This window comes from Stegodyphus dumicola, chromosome 7 (genome assembly GCF_044657685.1).
Source record: "Stegodyphus dumicola isolate Sdum_Otavi_A_Nest chromosome 7, ASM4465768v1".
Classification (NCBI taxonomy): domain Eukaryota; kingdom Metazoa; phylum Arthropoda; class Arachnida; order Araneae; family Eresidae; genus Stegodyphus; species Stegodyphus dumicola.
Genome location: NC_140774.1, coordinates 114,071,422 through 114,084,661, shown reverse-complemented (window position 1 = coordinate 114,084,661; position 13,240 = coordinate 114,071,422). Strand labels below are relative to the sequence as shown.

The following is a 13,240-nucleotide window of genomic DNA, read 5'->3' as shown; positions in this document are numbered from 1 at the left end:
GATACAGTATTTTGCCATTAATCATTTAAATGCATTGTAAATAATCCAGAAAGATAATTAAATGGTTTTTGCTATTAATTTTTAATTATTTTCTCACAGGATGAAAAACATTTTCCGCACAAAACGCCAAATTAATAAACTCCGCTATTCATTAAGTATTTATCACAGCTATTTAATGATTTAAATGCGCACAGCTGAAAAACTGATGCATGCAATTACGAGTAGTGAAGTTTTACGCTAAACTATTTTATTATCATAAGGTTAATGACATGGAAGTATTATGATTTCAAGGAATATTAATGTAATTCTGCTAAATTTTACATAAGGCACTGATATATTTTTGAAATATGTAATTTTATTAAATGCATGAATTGTCCCTTTTAATATTTGCAACATGAAATATTGATCACATTAAAAGTCACTTGCTTATTATTAAATTTTCACGAAATCTGTGGTTTTCCTTGCTTTGCTAGTAAAGCTTTACAATAGTTCATCCTTTTTAATGAACATAACTGTATTATTCTAATGAACACAATTTTAATTATTTTTATGCATTTTTAATAGGAGGTGGTCGCACCTAGATATTGGAAATTCATATATATATATATATATATATATATATATGAATTTCCAATATCTATAATAAATTATTCCAATATATATAATAAATTATTTCCTAAACAATATATATATATAGAATAGAATAAAGCAGAACATCATAAATCTACAAAAACAAAGGAAACTCAAACATGCAATGGAAGATATAAGTTTTTTACAAACTCTTTTTGTTAGTCAGCTTACCATTTTAGGAGTTATTCTAATTTATTCAAATTAACTTCGACATATTCTTCACGTATAGTTTTTAATTAAATATTTTCAACTATTGATCTCTCTTTTTCTCTTTATATGTATTACATAGATTTCATTCAATAAAAATTTAAATCAAAAATACGTTTAAAATTCATCCATCTGAATAAAGCACGCGCTAAACCAAAAAACAAAAGTACAGTGACCAACAGAAAGAAAGGGGGGGGGAGGATAGGCCAAAGCCAAAAATTGAAAATTAAATTTGCATCTTTAGCTGCATCTCAATCTGCTGCGATGTTTCTGTTTTTGGTTCTTGTATATCGTTTATTAGGAATTGAATATGGGATGAATTTAAAACGTATTTTTCTTTAATTTCATTTTATTTTACTTTTTACCACCACTTGTTGCTGCTATCAACGCGCAGATTAATGTATTTATTAGGTTTTGAACTGTTTTTTTTTACTTTACACGTAGTCCTCATTGTGATATATATCTACATCTATCTATCTATCACGTCCTCCGTCACTAAACTAAACTATATCTATATCTATATATATATGATGGAATAAGAAGAAACACGAATTTCAAAAAATTATTTTGTGCTTTCATGTCAAATTTTTATTAAGGAATATTTTATTATAAAGGTTATTTTCACTTAAACGAAATATAACGTAAAACGAAATATTTTTCAGTTTAAAAATTATATTAAAATATTAAAGGTATGGAGTTATTTATAACCATATTATTAATTTACTCAAAAACATTTCTTTAATGTTGTACTGAACATTTTATTCTTACTTTGCCCGTACGCAATATATTGCAGCTGATATTTATTTAGGAAATTTGGAAGCACAAAAGGTAAGTAAAAAAAAACAGGTTCGTACATTTTAGGGAAATATGAACATCATACATCGAATGATATTTTTAATAACAATTATAAAGTTTCCTGTGAAGATTTCACTGCATGTTAACAACTTTAGTTGAAGATGGATCTGCAATGCTAGTGGTTAGGTCAGAGGGATGCTGCTTCCATTATACCAGTTATAAATTTTGAAACATATTGTAAAATTTTAAATGTAATGTAAATTAACGGATAAACTATGAAGTAAATATTAGTCTTATTGGAAGTAAAAGCTAGCGTGAATGTGTTGGAAAAGAGTTGATAGTTATTGTAGGGTATTATTAATTCCCGTTCTTCTCATCTGACGTAAATAGGTACTCCTGTCCTGGACCGATTGACTCATGTTAAAATTCAGGTCTCTTGTTTTGGGGGATTTGATTTCAATTCGTAAATTTCAAAGCAGGTGGCTTCAAGTGTTTAAGGTTAAATCAAAACGTAACTGACACTTTAGTTTGTAAACGTTTTTCTCTAGCTGCTTACCCTTCAAAAGTAGACAAATAGAGTTTGCTGAAATGCGAGTCACATTTCAGCAAAGTAAGTTGATCGTAGGCAGGATGATAATTCGCCTAAATTAAAACGCAAATCCTAGTGAAGTGCCATTTGGTAAACATATAAGCTGTAATCAATAAATATGGTGAATGTATAGCGATTCTGAGATTATAAAGAGAATATTGAAAAGTGTTTCCATGTGGTTTGCTTTACAGATGGTAGTAAAATAAACAATAAGTTTGGCCTGACATTTGTTGTTTTTTAGACCGGTTTGAGGTTTGTTATTTTAAGCACCGTAATCGAAATAAATGCACAGTTTTTCAAACAGAACTTCTCTGTATTTATCTTGGCGTCAAGTGGATCAAGGATAATAGTACAGCATCCTCAAGGTACCTTGTATGTTCTGATTCGCCTTCTTCTCCACGCCTTTTGGACAGTATTACAAGCAACGACAAATCAGCAATCGAAAGTCTGTCAGCTGTCAGTTCGCTTAAAAGTAGGGGAACTGATATCCGTTTTGCTTATGCGCGCGGGTATCATGGATTCCATGAAAATAAAAGAGCTGTATAAATTTACCCATAAATATCAATATTAGTACTCCAAAGAGTCATTAAAAAAAAGACCTTTCATTATAAGAAGCTTTTAGCTAAGTGGTATGAGGAATATATTTCATCTTTAAATGCTGAGGGCACCAAAAACTTATTTCCTTATATTTACCATAGGCTCCATTCCTAGTCTTTCCACTTTATTATTTTAGAGTATCTCATTTTTTATCAGGTCACAGTAAATTTGCAAGTTACTTGTTTCGTTTTAATCTAAGATCAAATAGTTTGTGTGAGTGTTAAAAAAAGTACCTCAAGATGTGGAACATTTATTTTTTTTTTTTTTGCCCTACATTCGATGGTCCTCTAGATTATGCTTCCAGAACGCAAGTTTGGCCTGACTTGGCTACACTGATGTTCTCTGTTTTATTTCTGAATGCAATATTTAATGTTTAGTTTACTTACTTTTGTAATCCCCGTGTTGTACACCTGTGGTGCACGAGGCGACTGTATATGTTCAAAATAAAAAGAAGTCCTGGAAACATAAGGCTTCTATCATTGGTACATAACCGTGACAGTTACATTTCATTGTTAACATAATTTCTCAAAAATTAGAAACCGTATATACTTTTTCACATTATCACAAAGAAATTATTGGTGTACAAACTTGGCGAATCTGTTTCATTTTATTTGGTTTTCAGTTTTTCAGATTTCCAGACTCAAATTTTAATTTCAAATTTATTTGTTTCAGCTTAGGAGAATGATGCAGGTCAACTTGCACGCAAAATAATCCATAATATGAAACTCAGATATGAAAATAAATAACATACTGCATACAATTCTAGGACAAGTTGAAACTAAATAATATATTTCAAAAAATCTTAGCAGATGGTCTGGCGAAAAGCATAGTGCTTAATCTGAGCATACATATATCTTTACGCATATAGTCAATACTTTTCACCGAATTGCATCTATTCAGATAACTAGTAGTTTATAGTTTACTATGAAATGTATAGCTCAAATATTCGTTATAATATCGGATTAAAAAAAAGGCTTTGCTCCTTCCGTTTTATTATGTAATAAATATGAAATATAGTATGTATTGAACATACTATTTATTCATATAAGCTCCGAGAACTTATTGAATACAAATATGCTTTTCAAGGAAATGCATATGATATTGAAGTACGTATATCGAGTGCCTTGATGGCAATATATTGAAATATTTCACATTCTTCAAGGGAAAATATACAAAAGGGAGTCACAAGGATACCTTTCTGAAGTATTTACGCACGTCCATGTACTATATTCCGTACATATACGTTATCCCTTTGAAATTAAAATTATTTTTCGATACTTTACAATTGGCATCTGTCTTTTAAAGTGAAACCTGCTTACGGCGTATTAATGCTTAAAATTAAATTTTGAAATTTTCGATAAACGCTTCATATTCTTTTTGTATGAGGACAGAAGCGGTGAATTCGTGTCTCTTAAATACGATTTACATATTTTGACTTCGAAATATGTTTAAATTTTCCATTTGCATTATAAATCCTTTAAATGTAAATTGTGTTTTTGATACATTAATTTAAAAGCATTTATATTGTTTATGACTGATAAATTAATTCGCAAAGTAATATGAATATTCAAATCATTCAGCTCTTAATCTGCTTACATTGTATGCTCAATTAAATATTTTAAATACTTTGTAAGGATTATGTTAATTTTATTAACAGTTAACTTTGAAGTTAAAGTTCCTTTCCTGTCAAATTCTTAACTTCAACTTACTACTTCCGGCCAGAACGTAGTTTTGGAATCTTGCTGAATATTTAATGAGGAGGAGCGGTATTGAAACCACGAAGTTACTTACGGAGTCAGAGAGAATCAGAGTTTCTGATTTATGCGCGTCTGCCTTTTTGTCCACTCTCTCTTTCAAAGCTGTTATTACGCTCGGCCGAACTCAGGCCCTTGCTAAGCTTCGTAGTCAAATAAGTCAAGGGGCCAACTCGATTTGAACCTTGATAGCTTCGGCTATACTTCTTTAGTTAATCTTAGTTTTAGTTTAATTCTTTTAAGTTCAAGTCCAAGTGCGGGCTTTGCTTTCCCAGGCGGAGTTTTGTTAAATCTTATTGGAATAATAAAGGGTTAGTTACCCATCTATCTTGTTGTTTCTTGTCACCGAACTCAAGCGATTATTCGCTTATCAGTTCTTAGATTCTTCACTTCCAACAAAATTAAAACGCAGAAAATATTGAAATCTAAGAATAATCAGTTAGCAAGGCAAAAATGAATATTAGTGCTTTTCGAAATGTAGTAAATGCATTTCGAAATCTAATGTTCACCTTTTTCGTAATTATGAATTTTGACGAAAGTGTACTCCAAGAAATGAAGCTGTTATGTGTGATCAGCAACATAAACAAACTCTTACCTTTCGAAATAATATATTGTTACGAAATGTACAGGCGCGGTAAGATGGCTTCCCCGCAAAGCAGTTTTAGGATTGCCATAAAATAGCAAGGAGGGAGAGAAATTGCTCATTTGGCGATATTTGGCGACAAAATTGGCGTTATGCCATGGACGAATGGAGAAACTTCTGGAACGAATTCTTACCGGTTTAGCACAGAATGTTCTCAAAAACAAGGCAAAAGCTACATAAATCCTGCTGGTCCGCAGTCAGTTAGTGTGTGTGCCTCGTCGAGAAGGCGAGATAGTTAGTCTCGAGTTAGTCAGTCCGTGCGGAGTCGATCGAATTGACAGCCGGCCAGAGAGTGCCGAGGGGGTCGTCGAGTGCATCGAAGGAGTCTCTTAGTGTATCGCGGTTAGTGCATCGTCGAGAGAGCGTGTTAAGCTCCGGGAACGACTGAACCGAAGAGTCGGGAGCTGTGATCGTGTGTCGTCGACTGCATCGCGCGTTGTTGCGTGGAAAGTCTCGAGAGTACGTGGAGTTCCGAGAACGACCGAGCAGAGTCGGGAACTGTACTCTGGGGCTTTTCAGTGAAGCTGTTTCCACCGTTATTCCTGACAGTGTGAAAGCTGTGTCGCTGATTGTTCCAGCGTGTTTATAGTAGATCGTCGCCGACTGTAAAAGTGTTTTGGAGCTGTCCTGATTAGTATTGGTAAATAAAGTGTGTTCGGATATTTCATCAAGTAGTGTCGTCGTTATTCACTCCACACGAGCCCCGTACGAACGTGAATAAAGAAAAAAACGTAACACCTGATGTCAGAAATAAAAACATACAACAATATAATAATATTTTATATGAACTAGATTCCCCTGTATTTTGAAACATTCCCTCGATATTTCACCATGTGTTACAAAAAGAATATTCAGTTAACGACGTATTGAAAAAATGTCTTTCTGAGACCATTTCTAGATTTTGAATAATTAAATAATTTCAGTACTATAATTTTTGATGAAAATTTAATAATGAAGATTGTATAATGAAAGGTAAATGTTAATTTTAGAGAATGGAGAGTGTATGTTGAGAAGAATGATAATAATGAAAAGTACATGTTAATTTTAGAGAAATATATGGCTATCGTTAAAGAATGTTGAAAGCTAATTCCTATATTCCTTTCCATTAAAGCTAAAACTTTAATATGGTCAAAAAGGTATTTTATAGAACAACTTTTTTATCCCATTCACTCCTTTTACCATTGCTAGAAGATCATTACCTCCTTCCTTTCCAAAACTCGAAAAACATATATATATATATATATAGAGAGAGAGATAGATAGATAGATAGATAGATAGATAGAGAGATAGATAGAGAGATAGATAGAGAGATAGATAGAGAGATAGATAGAGAGATAGATAGATAGAGATAGATAGATAGAGATAGATAGATAGAGATAGATAGATAGAGATAGATAGATAGAGATAGATAGATAGAGATAGATAGATAGAGATAGATAGATAGAGATAGATAGATAGAGATAGATAGATAGAGATAGAGAGAGATGGAGAGAGATAGAGAGAGATAGAGAGAGATAGAGATAGATATAGATAGATAGAGATAGATAGAGATAGATAGAGATATATATAGATATATTTAATTAGATTTTCATGTTAACGTATTTTATACCTAAGGCAACAAAACGTTTAGAAAATGTTCGTAAATATTCAAACTTGTATAAAAGTAGTTTTATATTCATAAATTAAAATCAAATATTTAACAGGCAAATAAAGAGTTGACCACATTTTCCTCCTAAAACTATGGAACTTTCCTCTAGAGAGAAATCAACCTGGTAGAGAACCTGTGCGATAGAAGATTAATTTTTCAACCGCAATGAATTTTTAAAAAATACAAAATCTGAAAACCTGTAATTTCAAGGGATGGCTTTCTCTAGAAACGCAATTTTCAGGATTCTTACTGGTATAATCATTTTTGAAAATATGGATTTATAAAAGCATAATTTTTGTTCATTTTTCACTAAACATCTTGCTCAGTTCAGTAACCCTAAAGTGTGTCAACCAGTTCATTAGCTGTAAGCACACTTCGTACATTATGTACATTCAGTTAAATTATTTCAGTATCTCACTTTCAAGATGATTAAATCCAAACTTAGGTATAAGTATTTTTACTAGAGAGATGGAATAAATATGAGAAAGAATACACAGTATTGATTACAAAAGTGTTGTCCTTTTATTTTTTATCTTGCTGAAGGCTAAGAAATTATTAATATGTGCCCTGTAACAAAAAATATCTTAGCAGTGGACAAAGAGTGTTTGCTTTCCTAATAAAAATATTTGTGCAAAAGCATTCTCTGAAGATCTAATTCTCTTACAGCAACTGCATGGACGGTCTGGCCAAAAGCAGCCGGCTCAACAGACAAGGCTCTCGAGTGAGGCGCCACCGTAGCCAAGAATGGCAGGATTACAGCAGCTCAGACAACGAGGAGCACCATCATATTGATGCCAGAGGATATCGTTATCCTCCTAATAATGAAACATACGACGATCAAAGAGCAGCAGATGTCCGAAAGCATGCTTTCGGTAAGTGCTTTATTACAAAGTATCGGTCGATATATCTTCTGTAATAAAATTTAATTCACGTCTAGATAGCTTCCCGGTGATTATGTCATAATTAAAATAAAACGGGTTTGATCGAAATTATTTAGCTCAGTTTGATTATCAAAGGATTTTTGGATTTAAGCTTTATCTATTTCAGCGATAATATGATAGATAATTTTAAAAAGATAAAATCTTAATTTTATTTCAAGAATATCAGCTCAGATCAGTTGAAATTGAATGATGACACTTAACGTTTACTAACGGTTAACAAGTATTGTCTTACATTCATTATAAACTAGATTTTAATTTTAAATAATAATTATTCAGTAACATTCTTCATATTGAAGTTTATAATTTTAAAGTAAAAACGTCTAAACATATTTACACGGAAGAGGACCAAATAGCTAAAAATAAAATATAATTGCTTTAAAAATAAAGTTCTTAAAGTCTACTGTACATGGAGTCCATAAAGTTCTATCAAACATTCATAAAATTGAAAGTCATAATGTCTTAACTGAGCTTTTATACCTTACGCTCGTAAAGAAAAATTACTATAAATCGACTGAAATTTAAAGGAAGAGTAAATATATAACTATTATCAGATTACTTACTATACCATTAGTTTTTAGCAGATTGACAAATATATTATATGACAATATGTATTTTATCAGTGCAGAAAGAAGATTCATAACTTGAACAATTTTAAAGAACAAGATGTCTTTGCTTGATAAGGAATCTTTTGAAAAGTATGACATAAATTGCAAGAAATTTAATATGGTATTATTTCGTTAAGGGACATTCCGTCATATAAAGATATATTATATATGATCTGGTGATACAATGTAATAATAGACACTATGATCAATACTCGTAAGTGCATATTTACATTTGATACAGTTAATAAATAACAAGAGGCAGAGGGTATTTCTTACAATTTATTTAAAGAAATCCAAAAGTTTTATCCACAAATGTTTTGACATTTATCCCATTGTGACACTAGTAACAGAATGTTATGCTCGTAAAATACTTTTGGCTGCTGTTTTAACCAGTTTTTCAAGATTTCATGGTCCGTTTGAAACCTTTGTCTTTCCAATGCTTTTTGAGCTCGTTGAAGACGCTGAAGTCACATGGGGACAGATCTGTAGTATAGGGTGAGTTCCCATTTATATAGGGTGCACTGTAGTGTAGGTTGGGTTTCTATTTGAACTTCTGCAGAAGTTTCTTTGTTACCTTGGCTTTGGATTGGTGTGGTCTATTTTCTGTCGTTCAACAAGACGATACCATGAGAAACTTTGCCTAGACGTTTCAATTTAATTGCCTTCCTTTGACAACTAAAGGTTATATGAGAGATCGAAATCTTGGGAACCAAGGCATACAATAATTGTCGCAAAAAGCAACTTTTAGCTGAGAAATTAAACGGAAGGAAATGCAAAACATGTTGTTAAAAATTTCTCTTCGAAGTTTCCTTTCTTATTATTATACCTAAATTTGATAATGAAACGAAACTTGCGAAGCGTTAACAACGTATAATCATCAAAATTGGGATGCATTATATCGGAATAAACTGTCGAGTGAAAGCATTTCCTGTTTAATAATTCATTCTCACAATGACGTTTTTAATTATTTAAAACTGTATATATTGCATCGTAAACAATAAAATACTGGTTACCTTTTGGCGTTGACTTCACGTGAAATGAAAGCGACTTTTCGGCAAATTAGAGTTTTACTTACAAATCAGGTTAAATAAAATCTCCTTAAAGCCTAATGGTCAAGGTTGCTGAATATATCGGTACATTGCATTTTGAGAGCCTTGACAAAAAAATATCTGTCAGAAAATCAAATATCTACCTCATTCAGCAACATAAAGAAAAATTACAGACAGCTTCAATCACTGCATTATTTCCTAACTTCACATCCTCGTTAGCGTTCTCACCATACAGTTTAGAAACTTCTGATTTAATAACTAGTAAGCTATAAAGTTCGTATGAATATCTAAAGTTTATAGTGTAAGTAAACGAACATAATATAATACCATAATTATAACTTAATTCTTTCAAATGGAAAACACATGTATATGGGGTCGGGATACCAGATTTTCACGATTGATGGTACAGATGGTAGTATAAGCTGCTGTACTACGATTGTAGGAAATCGTTACTCGCAAGAAAGAAATGTAAACTTTAAGATTTTGCTCCTGCTTAGAAAATGAACCTAATGCGGTTTAACTATGAAATAAAATTCGGTAGTTATCTAGGCACTGAAAACAATCATTAAAAATTTTAAAGACTATGAAACAAGTAATCCTCTTTCGAAATACTGCTAACAGAAATTGAAAAGTACTGAATTTCATATAAATTTACACATTGATGAATGATGTTTTTAAAGAACTTGCAAAATTATTCATTTTGTAAAATTTTTCGGCGGCTCGACGTAACACCACTTGATACATTTCACTTTGTTCATGGTAAAATAAAGTGGTGATACTTTATAATAAATATCAATATATCGGCCACAGGAGTGTTACTTAGTAATGCAGTGAAATTTCTTCTACGTAAAACCAAGGAAAGAGATACTGAAATTGACACTAACTCCATGCCAATTTTTACAAATTTACTTTGCTCTTATTTAAAAGAGAGATACCCTGAAAATGAAATACCGCGATGTGGAGCGTTTGATTTGGCAGCATTAAATGTATGTCATCTTAATTACAGCCTAGAATTAGTCGAACATTTATGCATGCGTAATATGTATACTAACCAGTTCCCTTAAAATTTCTGTACGAAAAGATCCCTTGCCTTATGCGAATAGCTCTTGAGTGCTTTGGAATAATCACATAAACCAAAGTCGGAAAACTATGCGTAAATCATGATAACAATTTAACAGATAAAACAGCTGTGCAACAACTAAATAATAACTTCAAATTTGCCTATTGTGAAAAAGTTCAGGGTAAATTGACAAAACAATTTTCAGGTATGGTAATATTTTCATTACAGTATGCACATTAATTGGTATTGGCGACACATTTTTAGCGTAGTCTCTGATTAAGGTTTCAAGTTATTCAGCTCAATGAAAAATAAACAAACAAATGGTTTGAAAGATGATCACGTTTAGACTTATCAATGATAAGTAGCGGAAACAGCATAAATTGAATCAAATATATAGTGAATGGTTAAATTTAAAGATAGAAGAGAAGAGATTTGATATGTACTTTTATAAACATAGCTATTATTTTGTTTTTGATAAATTCGAACATTATTGTTAATATATTATATTCAATATACATCTCAGTAAATAATTTTATGTTTATGTATATACTAATGTTTATAATTAGTAAATAGTTTTTTTAGTGACTGCTTTCTATGTATTTTTGATAATAACGAATGTTACAGAATTAGAATAAATTTAAATTTATAAATAGGAACAAAAATGTAAAAGCCGCGCAAACAAATATTGTAGTAAAAGTCTTTGCGCAGACATCACTAGTCAATATTTAGAGGGAGTCCTATCCGCTGTACAAACTGTACACTTCAAGAGTTTGAGGCTTTTTATGACACAAAAAGACTAATTTGAAATTATTAATTGAATGAAAATTGCCCTATTATAATATAGGAGATAAAATAGAATGCTTATACTGTAAGGAACGTCAATAACATCTCAGAATAGGTATTTTGACAAATTGTGTAAAGCAGAATATGTGTAACAATATGGTGGCAGCATACCATACCGGCCATAAAGTAAAATATAGGAAAAACTAAAACATAGACATTTCTAACATTAATATATTGATGATTGCCATAACTGAAAAAGAAGCTTTATCATATAATAAAAAACATATCGATAATTTGCTTGATGTAAGGTTTACTAAAACATTTAGCAGTTCAGTTAATGTGTAACACAGTTAACTAATTCTATAATAGGATTTCTGATATCCAGTTATGAATTAGAATAAAATAGCAAAATAAACACCACAATTAATTATGGAAATATGTAATTCAACCAAATTCTTCAATTTTGAAGCTGAGTTCCCATAGAAACTTCTGAGGAGGAGCATGGCCAGGATGCAAATGACAGATGAAGGAGCATGATTGATAATGAGAACAATAAGAATGATGAGACCGATTGCGAATGAGACTGACGGGGATTATTGAGGATAAAAATGAGAAAGACTGCTATTCATAATAATAAGAATAATTAATAATCAGAGTAATAAGAAGGATTACTAATGAGATAATATAAATTATTGTAATCAGAATGACTGATATTGAGAATAAGAAGGATGATTGATAATGGGAATAAATGATGATGATTTATAATGATAATAATAAGGACTGCAATGATAAAAAAAGAGGTTAATCTGCAAAAAATGTCACATGAGAAGATAATTTCGCAAGTTACATTGATCTAGCCGTAGCACCAGTAATCAAACTGATAGTAGTTCAAATGAAACAATAAAAGCACATAAATAAATAAATTGGAATTTTGTCATCACTTACTTGAATTAATATAAAGTGTTGTAAAATTAAAATTGTCTGCTTCATTTGCAGTTTTAAGAATAGGAAATTATCATTTATTACAAAGATTTTCTGCATCTTGGCAAAAAAAAATCAAGATTCTACACTCATGTCCATAAATTAAGGACAATACAAAATCAGGCAAAGGAAGAGTTAGAAGCAAAACAAATTTGACTTATTTGTAAAGCTTATTTATTAAACAAAAGGTAAAGAACAAAAAAAGATGCTATATGTTTGATATTATTAAAAAAATTAGCGATTTTTCCCCCTGGAGCAAATTACAAAAAAAAAAAAAAAGTATTTACAAAAAAAACAATATTGCATGGTTGGTATAATTGTTAATATATTTGTACGTCTCCCATGCGATGCAATACAGTCCGCACAACGCCTAGGTATGCTGAGTATCAAATTATCGATCTGATCTTGGTGGATATTACACCACTCAAAAAGCAATGCTCTCCGAAGTTCCGGTAGACATGTAGGAGGAAGTTGACAGACCGCAACTCGTCGGTTAAGTATGTTCCACACGCGCTCTACTGGATTCAAGTCCAGTGAGAATGCTGTCCAGTCCATACGGGTGATATCCTCCGATTGAAGGCATTCGCTTACGATGTTTGCACGGTGAGGACGGGCGTTGTCATCCATAAACACAAATTGTGCGCCCATGGCGCCCCGAAACAAACGTACATGCTGTTCCAGAATGACGTCCCGATAGATTTGGCTTGTCATGGTTCCAATTTGAACATGCAGGTGAGTTCTGCAACTCAGAATATTTCCACCCCAAATGAGCACTCCTGCACCACCGTAACGGTGTCGTTCAATGATGTTTTCTTGGTGGTAACGGGTACCTGGAGCTCTCCATATGAAAGTCCGGCGAGAATCAGACTGCAAGCTAACCCTGGACTTGTAAAAAACATCACACAAGCCCACTGTTGCGGTGTCCACAATGCATGCTCTCTACTCCAGGCTAACCGCA

General features: G+C 31.9%; 1 protein-coding gene across 2 annotated transcripts in view; it reads left to right on the top strand.

The window, feature by feature from the left end:
- Positions 1-13,240, top strand: part of LOC118183119 (teneurin-a-like) — a 1,514,249-nt gene that overhangs the window by 601,737 nt on the left and 899,272 nt on the right. For both annotated transcript variants that reach the window (XM_085820731.1, XM_085820730.1), the window contains exon 3: positions 7,530-7,735. In XM_085820731.1, the coding sequence (XP_085676857.1) occupies positions 7,537-7,735 (199 nt within the window). In that variant the 5' untranslated portion in view covers positions 7,530-7,536. The remainder of the gene's footprint in view (positions 1-7,529; positions 7,736-13,240) is intronic.